Source organism: Galleria mellonella, unplaced genomic scaffold, assembly GCF_026898425.1.
Source record: "Galleria mellonella isolate WM207_F2 unplaced genomic scaffold, CSIRO_AGI_GalMel_v1 utg28, whole genome shotgun sequence".
NCBI classification, from domain to species: Eukaryota; Metazoa; Arthropoda; class Insecta; order Lepidoptera; family Pyralidae; genus Galleria; species Galleria mellonella.
In genome coordinates this window covers 201524-218777 of record NW_026442064.1, presented here as the reverse complement: position 1 = coordinate 218777, position 17254 = coordinate 201524, and the positions used below count along the sequence as shown (strand labels likewise).

At 36.0% G+C, this 17254-nt stretch overlaps 1 protein-coding gene across 2 annotated transcripts in view; it reads left to right on the top strand.

Annotated features, from left to right (window-relative positions):
• LOC113517848 (adenylate cyclase type 6) overlaps positions 1-17254 on the top strand; it is a 337672-nt gene that overhangs the window by 270188 nt on the left and 50230 nt on the right. For both annotated transcript variants that reach the window (XM_052895423.1, XM_052895422.1), the window contains exons 6-10: positions 6736-6929; positions 7369-7535; positions 9454-9574; positions 13327-13483; positions 14405-14554. In XM_052895423.1, the coding sequence (XP_052751383.1) occupies positions 6736-6929; positions 7369-7535; positions 9454-9574; positions 13327-13483; positions 14405-14554 (789 nt within the window). The remainder of the gene's footprint in view (positions 1-6735; positions 6930-7368; positions 7536-9453; positions 9575-13326; positions 13484-14404; positions 14555-17254) is intronic.

Here is a 17254-nt window from a genome sequence, read left to right as displayed (position 1 = left end):
ACATAATGAGCGAGACTGAATCACAGACTGGATCAAGCCTGCCAGCAGATGACACTGAATTCTCTTTAATTGACCCCCGTTAGATGAAAGTTACATTGGAGTATTTAAATAATATACAATTGTAGGGTTTTTCGATAGGACAGATTAAAACGCTCAGAAACTGACCCACTCGCCCCGTTAATAATTTGGTAATCCCTCTGAAGCTGCTTTTAGGATTTATTTACAAGTTCATTTATATAAAATAATAGATTTTACAAATATTTTATTATAATGTAAATTATGTTGTATGTTATGTTATGACATAACCCAAAGAACCGACAACCGATGGGAAAGAAATATTTTTGAGTGACGACCACGTACGGGTAAACGCAGTGTAGAACGATCCTCCACTAGACGGAGTGACGACCTGAAATGCATTGCAGGGAGTCAGTGGATGCAGTGGCTCAGAACCGTTCTTTTTGGCAGTCTGTGGGGTAGAGTTATGTCCAGCAGTGGTGCTCTAAAATTATATCATCATCATCATGATATCATCCTTTAACTGATCACTATAGTACATAAGCTTCTCCCCTTAGAGGTTTTGCCAGTAGTTGCCACGCTTGACAGTCGGATTGGCAACCGCAGGCTTTGGAGATGTTTTATGAGGGACGTTGCTGCCTGTCCCTCGCCCTCCCTTCATCGCCCCTTACGACACACAAAGGAGTGGCCTATTCTATGTCGGACCACACGGCTACCAAAACTAGATATATCTCTTAATTGAATGCATATAAGGTATTTCTTATTACATTTGTAATTTATAAAGAAGTTAATAAGATTATTAACAAAGGAGGGCTTATCTTTGTAAAAAAAATCTTTTAAGCAATCAAATATAGTAATAAAATATTATATTGTCAACATCTGCATGTATTTATACGCATGTTTTACAAATAAATTAATCTTGAATCTTGAATCAATTTTGTATTTTTACTGAAAAATAATATAAATATGTCTTTTTTTTATACAACTTAGAATGGCAAACAAGCTGACAGTCCACCTGATAGAAAGTGATAACCGTCGCATATAAACATGAGCAGTACCATGGACATAACAGAGTATACTGTTTCGCCCATGATACCCCCCATGCGTTGCCATTCCTAAGGACTCAGGTGTAACTCCTCTGTACCCAGTAAATTCACGCCATATCCCATCCTTCAAACCGAAACACAGCCATGCAAACACAACTGCTTCACGGTTGCAACACGAATGGGACAGAGGTACCCAAGCAATCGACTATTGTACAAAGTCTCCATCCGGTTTTTTTTTGTATAAAATCTTAAATTATTAAACACGACGCATGACTGGTAGGTAATTTGTCTGAGTGAATAGAACGTCGTCAATACGGGAATGCCTCTCAGGTCCTTACGTATGCATGAGTCTCCAGAGAGCCGCTGATATGTGGAGTGGAGGCGGCGACACTCCACTCTCATCTTCGATACGTATATAGGAGCGATTCGTTCACTTGTCGCCGGCGCGAATGGAAGCTGTCCCTCCATTAAATAAGTTATAACATTTGCTCATTTCATTTAAGTACTTAATGGACGAAAATTACTAACAGATTTGCAGAGATAGGTAAAGACGAAGGCAGTTTCCATTGTGAGCAATATACCCTGTTAATTCGACCCCGCAGTCTGTTTGGAAAACTGTATGGTTGAATTTTTATACAACTTACAATAGTAAACAAAGCTAACATCTGACCTGATGAATGTGGTAACCGTCGCCTATAGATATAAACAGTAGCATGGACACGACAGAGTATAATGTGTCGCCCATGATACCCCCCATGCGTTGCCATTCCTGAGAATTAAGGTGTTATTCCTCTGTACCCTGTAAATTCACTGCCATATCCCAACCTTCAAACTGAAACACAGCCATGCAAACAACTGCTTCGCTGTAGAAACACGAATGGGACAGAGGTGCACAAGCAATTTATTTTTTGTACAAAGTTTCCCTCTAATATTGTTGTTTTAAAAGGGACGATGCTGCCCATCCCTCGACCGTTAAGATCCTTGAGTTGCTTCTTACGATATTTACAGGAAAGATAGGGGCAGCCCATTCAGTGGCAGGATCACACGACATTATTCAATAATACTATAAATTCTTTATATATTTTTTTTTATTCAACTTAGAATGGCAAGCAAGCTGACGACCCACCTGATGGAAAGTGGTAACCTACGCCTATAGACATGAGCAGTACCATGGACATAACAAAATTACAAATTAGGCTATTTAAAAATCGCATAGGTCTTGTTTTGTGTGTATATATGTTTTATATATTGATTACATATTATTATATTATATATATATTTATGATTATGGCTGCTTTTATCGTAGAGAAAACTTTTAAATTATTTAAAAAAAAAGTATTTTTCATATGATTTTTAATATGGTAACAACTGAAATAAATACTTTGATAAACTACGTGTTTACGACGCGAAAGTTACACGCAAAGGGCACGTGTTTCCACGTTATTAACATGCTCGTATGTACTCACGTGTAGAGATAAAACCACAAAGCTGGCCCCGCGAAAGTTTATACGTTTACAGCGACTACAATTGTGGCTAAATTAATATGAACCAGTAATATCACTATTCTTTTAAAAAATAAAATGGGAACAAACCGCGACGATTGGATATTTTGAGAGCACATTGGATTTTACTTAACTAGACGATGCTTGTACATGGAAAAAAACTTAAAAGAACCTAACTAGTACTTAGTTAATGTTTGTGCATGGGAAAAATTTTAATATAATTTTTGAAATTTTGTCTTATATGTATGTATGTTAATTTCATTCTTACGCAAAAACTCCTGCACAAAATATGATGCAGTTTTCAAAGTTCTACATCTGAATGTCTAACTTAAAATGAGATATATGTTTTATCTCTGATATGTCATCGAAAAAATGTATTTTTGTTTTTATTTTCAAAGTAATTTAATTTCTCTACTTCTGAAATATCGTATAAAGTAGCGAGTAAAAAGTTAGTTAAAATATAATTTTGGATTTGTAATGCGGTATTGTGTGACCATAAAAATAAAGTAAGTTTCTAACATGGCAAATTATAAATAAGTAAACAAATATTCGTTTAATGCATTGCATATGCGTAATATGAACATATATGTAAAAATAGTAAAAGAAATATTAAAAAATGTACTGAATTCGTAGTGTGTCACCTGCAACATCTATATTATTAATCTATGGTACGAATTTTGACCGATCACAAAAGTAGTCACTTACCATCAGGTGAGCCGCATGCTCGTTTGCCCCCTGTGTTGTAAAAGATTGCTAGCAATATAATTTATCAGATCACCACCAGATTTTCACCTGTCATCCGTCACTGATGCCCCACCAGATCACACCGATGGTAACAGTATTAATCCGCAGTCAGGTTTTTTTTTTAATGAGTGATAATGAAATAACCCCTCCTGCGCTGTCAATGTACGCTGGCAGGGCACCAGTGCGGGGTGATAGGAGGGAAAGGGATAGTAATGGAGACTGAGGTCGACCTCCTTGCGGTTCTCCCTGGAAACTATCATGGTTAATCCCTGATGAATTCATCATGATGGGCTAACTGGCATTTTCACCCAACAATTAGTATGAACTAGATTGAGACCCAGACAGGTGTACACACGGCATGGTTAAAGCTGTTGCCAAACAATGTTGAATTATGAATTACATGAAGAAAGCAATATGAATGTGATAAATAACAATGAAATACATGCAAATAACAAAAATATATAAAAATATGGACATGTCAAAGAGTCTTGATGGCTGATTGTAAAATGTTTTTGAAGACCGAGGTTCTCCCAAGAGACTACAGCATGGGGTTCTTCAAAAGGGGGGTAAAGAGGTTTCTTCAGGGTCGGCAACGCGCGCGTAATACCCCTGGTATTGCAGATGTTCATAGGCTACGGTAACCACTTACCATCAGGTGGGCCGTATGCTTGTTTGCCATCTCAGTGGTATAAAAAATAAAAATAACAAAAAAACATCCAGACGTGAGTTGAAGATATCAATTTGAGGATATTTAGCGGAAATTTCATTAAAAGTACAACACATACGGGGGGCGGGTTGTAATACGACGTAATATTCTTATAAATGCTGAGTGTAAATATTTTAAATTAGCATGAATACGATGATTTTGAAAAAAAGTTATTAATTTTTCTTGTAATAATATTCAGATATGACAAAAAAGATATAATAATCAGATACACAGTTCAAACAGTCAGTTGAGACTTTGTACAAAAGTTGATTGCTTGGGCACCTCTGGCCCATTCGTGTTTCTACCGTGAAACAGTTGTGTTTGCATGGCTGTGTTTCGGTTTGAAGGGTGGGATATGGCGTGAATTTACTGGGTACGCAGGAATAACACCTGAGTCCTCAGGAAAGGCAACGCATGGGGAGTATCATGGGCGAAATAGTATATTCTGTTATGTACATGCCACTGCTCATGTCTATAGGCGACGGTTACCACTTTCCATCAGGTGGGCTGTCAGCTTGTTTGCCATTCTAAGTTGTATAAAAAAAACGATATGCTTAAATATAAAATACAATGGTTTCCAAAACTAACAAAACAGAATTAGGTTCAAATATTTTGATGTACAAACAAACATAATTCACTTCAGTTACATCACAGTTCGTCATTACCTTATTACTTACCGCCTCCCATCGGATCACCCATCTTAACCTTTAACCTTGCATATATTTGCGTAAAGGCTGTTTAGAAAAACAGATACGAATAGCCGAGTCGTGAGCTGAATAGTAATAAGCTAAAAGGCCGCTTATCCCACGAAATTCGATAGTCTCACCCCTGACACGGCAACTAACTTACTTTCCTACCAAAGATGTGACCAAGTTGCAACAACTAACGTTTATGAGTTATTGGAACTCTGTGAACTACAGTTGGATTTCTTTCTAATATCGTATTAAAACTTTAATTAATAGACAGTTTGCACATAAATTCACATAGTTTTAATGATTCTGTGAAAAGTAAAAGTAATATATTACATATCTACTCCTAATGAGCTCCCTGCCGAGGTTTTCCCGAGAGACTACAGCATGGGGTTCTTCAAAAGGTGGGTAAAGAGGTTTCTTCAGGGTCGGCAACGTGCGCGTAATACCTCTGGTATTGCAGGCGTTCATAGGCTACGGTAACCGCTTACCATCAGGTGGGCCGTATGCTTGATTGCCACCTCAGTGGTATAAAAAAAAAAAAATTAACAGATTAGCTAGCTAGTAGCTAACTAGTCTGGACGCCGTGTCAGCTAAGTGAGCAAGTTTGATATGGAGACTAACAAGCAATTACATTTGATGCTGTTGTACTATAATAGTATAAATAACAAAATGTTTTACTTATTTCAAAATAATATAAAATTTAAATACATTTTACATCTAATATATGAAATTCTCGTGTCGCGGTGTTTGTTACCGAACTCCTCCGAAACCGCTTTACCGATTTTTATGAAATTTTGTGTGCATATTGGGTAGGTCTGAGAATCGGCCAACATCTACTTTTCACACACCTCAATGATGGGGGTGATCCACCCCTAAATGTTTATTTTTTATTTTTTGGACAATTTATTTTATTATGATTTAGCATTGAAAAATACATACAAATTCAAATTTTCACGCTTTTACGATCAACCTCTGTCGTTTAATCGCAATTTTTATATTCCGCAATATGGTTGCAAGATGACAATCGAATATAATAATTGTAGTACGATATATTTTCATGTATAGTTTTAGAAATAATGTATATAGTAAAACAACGTTTACCGAGTCAGCTAGTTTTTTTTATAAATATAGATTAAGGACATCACAAATTCTAGCGTCGTTAAGATGTCGTCTTGCCTCGTGTGCCTCTTCAAACAAGCTAGTATCATAGGTTGTTGATTAGAGTTCTAATTCTATTAAATTACAAATAAAAATATATACATTTATTAATATAACAAATTCTATGTATGATATTACCAACATAACATTTATAATATTACTACCAATAAACTAATTCGAAATGAAATCAAAAATATTTATTTACTTCAATAACTTTATTGGTCAAAATAAAGCACGTGTATGGTACAAAAGGCGGACTTAATGCTAGTAACATTCTGTATCAGTCAACCATTGGTATAACAGTGAATTACAAACGGTACTTCAATATAGGTTTAGGTAAAAAAAAACAACTAATAATGTATACTTATACAAAATAAATAATACATACATAAATATAAATGAATGTGCATATATACATATATATACAACTAAATCGATATATAAAATGTAAATAATATATAAATAAATACCAGGAAAATAAATAAATTATGATTAGCTACTATTGTTACAATGAGTTTATAAAGTGAGCATGTACTCTTCTTTTGGATATGAATTTATTTGGAATTTCTCGGGTACCTTCAGGTAGTGCATTTCTGAGTCGTGAAGCTTGGATGGTGAAAGAGTTTGATATAAAACTAGATTTATAAAGTGGTGTGAGAAATAAAAGGGAGTTATTAGAACGATAAATATAAATCAGGATAAGAAAAACTTATCGACAATCTATAATAAGACCTAACTCCATCTAAATAAAGAAATAGGGGAATAAAATTAAAAAAAAAATAAGAGATTTCGTTGTAGTTTATCTAGAATATAACAAGTTTGAACAAGGTCTTTCATTAAGTAGTGATTATTATTATTTTTTTTTTATCTAGGTGGAGATGTTGTACCAGCGCTACTTTCTCCGCATGAACCAAACGAATATGACACACTTGCTGGGACTCCTGCTGGCAGTGGCAGTGGCACTGATGGTCGTGCAGCTACGAACATTGCTGCTGGCTCAGAACTTCCTCAGCGGAATGAAGCCCACTACCAACGCGTCAGCCCTCGCCAACCCTGATTCTTACAGGTTAGACTTCACTCTTGGTTATAACAAAAACTTGCATAATAGTAATTCTTTACCACATTGTTTTTCAAAGTAGTTATTTACATAAAATTTTACCCAATTCAAAGGTGTAAACTATGAACTTAAAAACCATAGAGTTATTTAAAAACAGATACCACATACTTGAAAGAAAAACAAAGAAACTAAAGAAGTATTATACAAAATTTATTGTAAAGACCTAGTAAAATATATATATTTACCTGACTCTTAAAAACTTTAACTAATTCTGTTAACTCTTATTTGTGCTTCAAACAATTCTAAAACAACTTCTTGAACAAATCCAATATTTTACACGGTTATTACTTTATCTAGTACATATCCGGTAGTTTCTGTGGAGTCTCTTAATAGCTGGCCATAATGAGATCGCCTCGTTAGTTAATAAAATCTAATGTCTTTTACCCAGCCACAGATATGGAGCTACTACGGAACTATCCAAACTGAGCGTACTGGCCGACCGAGACCCTTTCGGCGCCAACTCCACCTACCTCAAACGAGTCTACTACGAGAAGGAACGCATCGCACATATCGTCAATATTGTTCTACTTGGAATTTCAGCGCTCGTATATGCATGTTAGTATACTTGTTACTTAATATACTCGCATCTCATACATTCGTATCCAATATGACAATATCACGAACATCAGCCATATCACAGGAACTAAATTAGAAAAGGCTTCATAACAGTTATACGATGCTGCTAGAATTCAACTTTCAGATTTATTATGTTATGGCACAGTAATATTTACAACTAGCTGTATCCCTCGGTTTCGCCCGCATGAATTAGTACATAAAGGATCCTGTGTCCTAAATTAAGATATAACCTACCTACGAATCAAATTTCAAGACCTTTCAGTATTTTTGCGCGAAAGGGTTACAAATATTGACAAGCTTTCTTTTTATGTTTTTTATGTCACTTTTATTGGTTCATCTGATGGCAAATGATAACCATCAGCCATAAATATTATGATGGTTATGTCTATATAGTCGTGCATTGCTATTTTTGAGGACTAAAGTGTTGTGCTTCCATACTTTATAATTTCACTGCCATACCCCCGTTAAAACATTGTCATAAATATATTTTATAGCACTTAAGTTTATACTAGTTTCATCTAGCTTCGTTCCTCGTCTAGCCATCTTTATTGCCATTTTAATATCACAAATATTATTATATTTCACTGCATCTGTATCTCAAATTGAAATTGCGTCGTCTAGCTGGAACATAAAATCAATTTTTGTCAAACAAAATATATTTAGTGTCAATATACTGTACCGATACTATACAACTTTGTTAAGCTTATAAAATGCCTTTTGTTACAATCTATGACTTGATATCTAAATACGAGTAACATTATATTTTATATTATTTATTTCTATTTTTATAAAAACCGAACATTTTTCAAATGAATACTTTTCAATACGCCACGTTGAGGCAACGATTCCCACATATATGTATCGTATTTATCCCTCGTTAACGTCTCGGATAACTCTCATTAAGATCACTTTGACCTTTTATTTTGACGTTTTTATATTAATAATAATAATAATAATAATATTTCTTTATTTACGGATTACTAAGATCCATTTTTGTTAGTAACAATTGACTTAAACTATGTTAGTAGAGAAAAAAAAAATACAAAATTCATTTTGTGGCCCCTATAATAATTTTGACCCACAATGAGAGGATCGGGCTATCGTATTTATTACATAATGCCCTCAGAATGCCGTTACTGCTGCCACGCAATCGGTATAAAAGAGATGCAATCCGTTTGCGTCTGATGGCATAGAAGTCATCTGTCCATGCCGCTGCAAACATTGTGGATGCACTACAAAAACGTGGCAGCCGCAACAACACCCTGAAAACATTATTGTATTGAACACGCAGACCGCTGTATGCCCGCTGTGTATAGTCAACCCACAAGCTGCTCGTGTAAAAAGATTGGCAATATGCCTTGAACAATATTACAACAAACAATATTAACCTGGGATCTATATTTATTCAAAAGCATTAAAGTACTCTACCTTGTAATTTGATCGCTAATTTCGACCATTTAAAATAAAATATAGCCGTACCGCCATAACTGTTTGATGGCAGATAGAAAAATGGAAGTGAGATGTATGATACATGAAGAGTTTGGAAAGACCCAAAAGAGCTTATATTAAATGATGTTTCCATTTCATTTTATTCCGTGTCTCGTCCTCCGTGACGCAGCGGTCAACACGCCTGCCTGCGACGTGGAGGTCCCGGGTTCGATCCCCGGCCAGGTCATGATGGAAAACGATCTTTTTCTGATTGGCCTGGGTCTTGGATGTTTATCTATATATGTATCTATTATAAATATAGTATCGTTGAGTTAGTATCCCATAACACAAGTCTCGAACTTACTTTGGGGCTAGCTCAATCTGTGTGATTTGTCCATATATATTTATATATATTTATTCCATAATCTAATTATTGTTAGTTAAATTACTGTAATATTTATTTCGGCAGGTCTACTGGCGTGCTTAAGCCGACCTGCCATGAATGAGATATACCTGTTGACCATCTCTTACGTGGTGCTGGTCACTTTCTTGCTCATCGAACTATCACTGGCTAGCACCTCCGTTCTCAGGTACGTATTCATGTACGCATTTGTATAACATAATCACTTGAATTGACCACAGGCTCTATGTACTGAATTGTTTTCGTATGCTAAAAGTATAAAAATATATTAAATATAATATCGAATACAGCTGTTATTGAAATAGAACGTCGTGATTATTTTAAAACGTAAAGTTATAATATCCATGGCAAGTTAAATAGGTAGAAAGATAAATAATTTATTTGTTTATTTATTAATTTACTATTTTAACCCGCAAATAGGAACATATAAAAATAAAAATAGTTGATTTTACTTCAATAAACTTTTCCATAGGAAAGGATCGTCAAAATAAAAAAGCGTTATATACCAAAAAAATTGTAGTCATTTAAAGCTACTTTTAAAGCAGCTTGAAATTAATATCTTGTCGGTTACATTCTACCATAATACCTCTTTTAGACAGTCCAATGATCTAATCGAACACACGTATAGAACAATCTTGTCATAAATGTAGCTGCAATCGCGTTGCGAGCATTAGAAAGTTTGCCTCAAATCCGGGGAGATTTACCATCATGTTCACCCGCTGGTGCGAACAGTTCGATGTCAGTTCGATCAAAGCCGCTTTAAAACTGGATTTACGACCTCTTTATAGTATCCCACATTGTTATGACGGTGGCGAACATTATTACAAAGGCTTTATATAGTGTAAGGCGAGACAAAGTGTGTCAAACTCTTGAAGTGAATAGCTCCCATGAGACCACATTTGGATACTTCTTTTCCAACATAAAATTACAATTTTTCATGATCTTTCTTTGTTATTTACCTCAGTATAAAAAATAGTTTATTTAGTTTTTTTTAAATACAAATTACTATGACATGTCAGCTGTTTTGGAAAATTATATAACTCTACTTAGACACGGATTGCTATTTTTAAAGGGTGTTTTTTTTAAAGGGTGATAATGGAATGGTAACCCGCCTTTGCTATCGTTATATAGACGGGGCACCGTTAATGGTATGGGATAATAATTGAGGATGAAATCAGTTTGCCCATCGTGAAATATGGGAGAATTTACCAAGGTAATTTCCAGGGGGAACCGCATAGGGTAGAGTATATTTCTAGTAAAGGGACTATCAAATCTCCAATATTAATAATCTCTTTCCTCCACATTGTCTGTGTTGAGGATTATCTGACCTCCTAGCAGATTTTGAATAAATTCGCTCATATATGTTTTTTAGTTTACAAATGTGCCTTTCTTTAGGGTCTAACTGACGAACGATAAGCTGAACTAAACGTGTCTCCCAATGACACAGGAGTCGAAAAACGTAATAGTGTTGGGAGTTTTAAGTTTTTTATCGTTCTTGATTCATATTTTTGGGAAAAATATTCCGTTTAATTAAGAGAACAGTCGCTTAGAAGAAAGCTTATGATATTTATACATAGATACAGATATTTCCTTAAAACAAAATCATTCATAATTTCAATCTGCATCCGTTCACTGAAAATGTCTTCCAACATGTGCGGAAATCGGAAGAGCTATTTATTAGTCACACATTATAATAATAATAATAAAAGATTTATTGCACATAAAAATATACAGTCATGGGCTTACAGTAACTAACGAATGAGGAAGTCCTGAAAAGAGTGAACGAGAAAAGAACATTAATTAAAATAATAGAGAATAGAAGAGGCAAAATACTGGGCCACCTTATACGACATGACGATTTTTTAAGAGCATAGTAGAAGGAAAAATAGAGGGCAAAAGAGGAAGAGGAAGACCGAGGAATAACTACATGGGACAGATAAAAGAAACACTAGGTGTCATGTCATATAGGGAGGTCAAGGATATGGCCTGGGATAAAGCTGGCTGGAAGAAGATGCATGAATTAGTTGCACCGACAAGAGGAAACTCTTAAATGAAAAGTAGAAGAGCTTAAAGTAATTTAAAAGTGAATTATATGTATGTATAAAATGCAGCATTATGTCCAGCACATTAGTGTCTAAACTTGGCCTAGCCTGTATCTTAGACACCAATGCCTTCAATTACAATACATATTTTCGTGCAGTTTCGCTATATTAAAATACTACAAGATTCAGTAAACAAAATGTTTTATATTACGAAAACAGGGTACCTGTAAAATAAATTACAATGTTGTATCTAGAAATGTGGCATTATTAGTAAAATAGATGTCACGCTCTGCATTGGTCAGCTGGTCATTAGTGCGGTGAAATAAAATGAGACGGGTGAGACCATATAAACTATGAACGTTTGCAATTATGAATGGATTTCAATTTTTTTTTTATTTTTGTTTCTCTCTTCCCCGTATGGTTTAATTTTCTATTTATTATTTATTTATTATTGGTTTATGCCCATAAGTCATCACGCTGGACAAGCGGGTTGGTAATTAAAATTTTGAAAGGATTTGTGTGTAGATTTTTTAAAGGATTTTAAAGGTAAAAAAGAGTGATAGGATATCACTATATAGGAGGATATGTGATAAGATGATGGCAACTGCGTGTCTGTGTGTGCGCGTGCCCGTGTTCATCGGAAAGATGAACACATTGACGAAATTAATCAACAACGTTATTATTTTAATGCTAGCGACCCGTCCCGGCGTCGCACGGGTGGACATTTTTACATTTAAAAAAGTGGCCATTAAGGCTGCACACGCGACGTAAGCTTAAAAATGGAGTAACTTCTCCCGTTTTCCCAACATTTCCCTTCACTACTCTGCACCTATTGATCGTAGCGTGATGAAAAGTATACTATAACCTGCCCAGGAGTATGAAGAATAATTGTACCAAATTTCATTAAAATTCGTCGAGTAGTTTTTGTTTCTATAACGAACATACAGACAGACAGACAAAAATTGTACTGATTGCATTTTTGGCATCAGTATCAATCACTAATCACCCGCTGATAGTTATTTTGTAAATATATTTCATGTACAGAATTAACCTCTCTATAGATTTATTATATGTATAGATTTACCATCTACTCGTATTGCGTTTTTTTTTTTTTCAATATACCTAGCTCTAAATGTTCTAATCAAGTTCTCTTATACTTTGAGAAACCTGCTAACGTATCTCTCCAGTACGCCTGAGCTTTACAGGAGTTTATTTCCTCAATTAACACTCTCAGAGCGAAAATAAATTTCGATGCCCGATTCATTGGACGGTCTAGGTAAATAACTTATTACCTAGTTTGTTTCTAACTTGTAGAATTGTGATTTATTTATTTTTAACGACATTCGCAGCGCAGTAGTGGGCACGTTGCGTTACGTAGATTCTCGGTTGGGACAATTTAGGGAATAAACTTTTTTCACATTTCAATAAACAGTTTCCCTTTAAAAAGAATATACTTATAGTGTAAATTTATTTTCATATACCGTCATAGTCGTAGCATACTGACGGATCTGACAAAGATTACATATAAAGATCCGTCAGTATTCTACGACTATGACGATATGTAATAAAATTATAAATGGATCATGTCTGTACACAATATATATATATATAAAATTGCGAGCAAGAACTTGTCATGAATAATTTCATAATGGCCTCTTAGATTCAGTATTGTAAGATTTGATATTATTTTCACAATTTTAGGTATAAATATTTATGTAGCAGAGTTGTTTTCGTTCAAGTTTGTAATTGCTGAAATTATATCAATTTTAAGAAAAATTATTTGAAGTTTGGGGAAAAATAAAAAATCGTATCTAGCACCGCTGCCTAAAGCCTGCAGTGAGTGCTGCTATATCGGCCGCTGCCGTCGTGTCGTGTGCAGGTCGCTGAGCGTGAGTGCAGGCGCGTGCGCACTGTTCACCTACATAACTTATGCGACGCTGCCGGTGCGGCTGCACGAGGCCACGCTCGGCGGGGTCGCGCTCGCCGCCGTCAACATCGGCGCGCACCTCGTGCTCGACACCACCACCGACATGCAGGTATACACACACACACACACACACACAGAGAGAGAGAGAGAGAGAAAGCAGCTTGTATGAAAACAATTTTTTATCACTTTAATGTTTTACCAGAGAGAGACTTTATACAAAAGTCGATTGCTTGGGTACCTCTGTCCTATTCGTGTTTCGACCGTAAAGCAGTTGTGTTTGCATGGCTGTGTTATGGTTTGAAGGGTGGGGTATGGCGTGAATTTACAGGGTACAGAGGAATAACACCTGAGTCCTCAGGAATGGCAACGCATGGGGTATATCATAGACGAAACAGTATACTCTGTTATGACCATGGTCTTTTTAAGCAAAAAATGCTTGTTACAAGCGAAATCTGTTTAAACATACACGATTCCATGTTCTGTATATAATTATTTTCAAAACGAAATTTCAGGAGTATAGTACTTTAATCCTCAGGCATAGCAACACATGAGGTGTATTATGGGCGACGCAGTATATTTCGTTATGTCCATGGTACTGCTCATGTCTGTAAGCGACGATTACCACTTTCCATCAGGTGGGCCGTCAGCTTGTTGGCCATTCTAAATTGTATAAAAAAAATTCAGGACGCTCTCTCAGTGCACTAGCTTCACCTTAAAAAATAACTATATCATGAGATGTGTGGATCAAAGTGGCATAGAAAAGTTATTAACAGATTGAGATACCTTCTCTAATCTTAAATTAAAGCAAAAAAATATCCCTGGGTCTACATATTTGTGATTGGGATCCATGTGTACAAGCATTTGTCATTACAGTGAAAACTCGACAATCTTTTTATTCATCCGTTGTTAGTCCTTCGAGCCGGACCATCAGACTCGAAGGACTACAATGAGCAATGACCCATTGGCAATGCAACTGAAGCCCTGTAGGTGCATACTGTGCAGTATATGTACTGTTGGTGTGGTCGTGCAGATATACTGCAGCCTGGCGACGCTGATAGCATGCAACGTATCCGGCGTGATGACACACAATCCACGAGAGCTAGCGCAACGTCGCGCCTTCCTCGAGACGCGCGACTGCGTCGAGGCGCGACTCGTCACCCAGCGGGAGAATCAGCAGCAGGTGAGGCAAAATACATAGAAATCTTTTTTATGACATACAATTTGAAAGTCCCAAATTGAATGAAACAAGAGATACATGAAAATAGAAAGGCTTTTAGCAGACGGTTCTTCCTGCCTACCTAGTGACGGACTTAGCATAAAGATAGATGTTTTAAACCCTTAAGGTCTTCATTCCAAGAGAAATATTTGTCTCAACCCATTATGATTAGTAAAGAAGATCATTGGACATGCACAAAAAGTGCACCAAACAATTTGAGTAACACCTTAAGTAATAGTATATTCGTAGCTGCATGCTAACGCAACTAATCAGAAATAAAATATAGAATATAAAAAAGTAAAGTCACCAATAGAAAACTATTATGGTAAAACCATAGATTGTAATATTATTTTTTTATCATACGAAGGAAGTCACAGACATAGCTAGTTATTATATAGTGAAGTGTTTTCTCCATTCACTAGGGTTGGGTTAGTAAATAGTTAATTATTCTTAGTGGATCGCATATGAACATTACTCAGATTTTCCCGGAGTGGGCTCGTTATTACAGCTCAGCAGAGCGGAGCCGTCGCATATCCCCGCTCGCCCCATCACTGCTGTTACCAATAATAATTACGACTACTTCTAATACACGAGTGGCGTGATTATTTTCATGCTATTGCCAACTCGAGTGATAGTTATGGATACATTTTATACGACACTGTACAACCGTAACTGTTCTATTTCAGCTAATCTTGATATATTAATTATGCTAACGTCACTCCTGGTTTAGTTTGAGTAGTTCAGAATTACAATAACCACATTAGTTTGTATTAGCGGGTTTTATTATTATTCTTTTTAATTAATGAAAGAAACTTCTTCTTGATCTGAATCATCATCATCATCATCATATCAGCCTCTAACTGTCCACTGCTGAACATTAGCTTCCCTTTTGGGGAGTTTTGCCAATAGTTGCATCGTTTGGCAGACGGATTGAATTTAGGCTTTAGAGATGTTTTAAGAGGGACGCTGCTATTCATCCCTTGCCCTCCCTTAATCAGCTCTTACGACACCCATGGGAAAGGAGAGGGTGAAGTGATCTATGATGGACGACATAACCTGGAACTGAATAATAAGTAAAAAATTATATGCCTAAGTGACAAAGATAAGAAAGACATAAATAATACAGTAATTTGCTTCAAAGAAAATTCCTCTTACGTTATCTTAAGTCGCTTTATGTAATTTTATATTCGGATATAACATTGTTATTAATCCTGTACCTGTAGGTACTTAGAATTTCCTCGAAAACATCGTCACACCAAGAAATTCTAATATTGTAATTTGTGTAATTTATACGATAAATCCCCACTCACCATTCCCTCACATTCATGCGGGATATTGAGACAAACGCGCCAAAACGATCGATTCACCGAATTGCTTATTATATTGTGTATTATCTAAACGGAGTAGAATTCTTTACGGTCTCAACATACCATGAAGATTACATATGATTTTTTTATAATCCAGAATTCGTATGACTCACACGCAGTGACACAACTGGATGTAGAGTTATTAACAGGCTTCAAGAACAAGTTCTGAATTTATTATATTTTTTTGTATGGCATGCATTACATTCAGTCCTGAACTAATCTCGATAACCATCGTACAATTGATTATTGGACACTAACTATATAGAAACAATTGAACTCAACTTTCAATATCACGGACTGATACGAGATACTCAAGAGAAACTTTGTACAATATCGTTTACAGTGGTATTTGTCTTAGCTCTTTCTGCCATCAAGCAACTAAGAACTTTTACTATATTAATTGAAAAAAATTAAACTGTCAAAATCGTTCGGTACTATAGTAAAACAATTTGGTACTATGTCTCAAGATCTTCATTTTACTAGTCTCGCCCTTGGTTTTACAGGTCATCTTAAACTGCCATAACCGTATATTATCAGACTGGACGTGTGCTTGCTACTTTTGGTATATAAGGAAATCTATTGAGTGAGGCAAATCACTAAATCCACTGTAACCGCTCGCTGCCAATCAGGGCCCGCTCGCAGAATATTCAGGAACATTTCAGACGAATTTATACTTTCTTGTCTTGCCGCCTGATTGATTTATACGACCGATCAATATGATGTATTTTAACGTCTTCTGTAATCACCGATCTGAGTGTGACATAATTCGCCATTCTTTCTTATTCTGATGTCACTCAATTTGACAGTGCAAATATTTTAATTCCAAAAGGGAGCGTAGCTTCTTAACATCTTCATCATGTCAGCCTTTAAGTCCACTGCTGAACATAAGCCTCCTCCTTGGGGGGTTTTGCCAGTAGTTGCCACGCTTGGCAGGCAGGTTGGCAACCGCAGTTAGGCTTTAGAGATGTTTTAAGAGGGACGCTGCTGCCCATCCCTCGCCCTCCTTAGTCGCCTCTTACGACACCCACGGGAAAGTAAGGAGTGGCCTATTCTATGCCGGATCCGACACGGCGAAGCTTTTTATATAAACTAGTTATTATTCTATCTACTTATTAATATTTTTTTTATACAACTTAGAATGTCAAACAAGCTGATGGAAAGTGGTAACCATCGCCTATAGACATGAGCAGTACCATGAACATAACAGAGTATACTGTTTCGCCCATGATACCCCCCATGCGTTGCCATTCCTGAGGGCTCAGATGTTATTCCTCTATATCCAGTAAATTCATGCCAT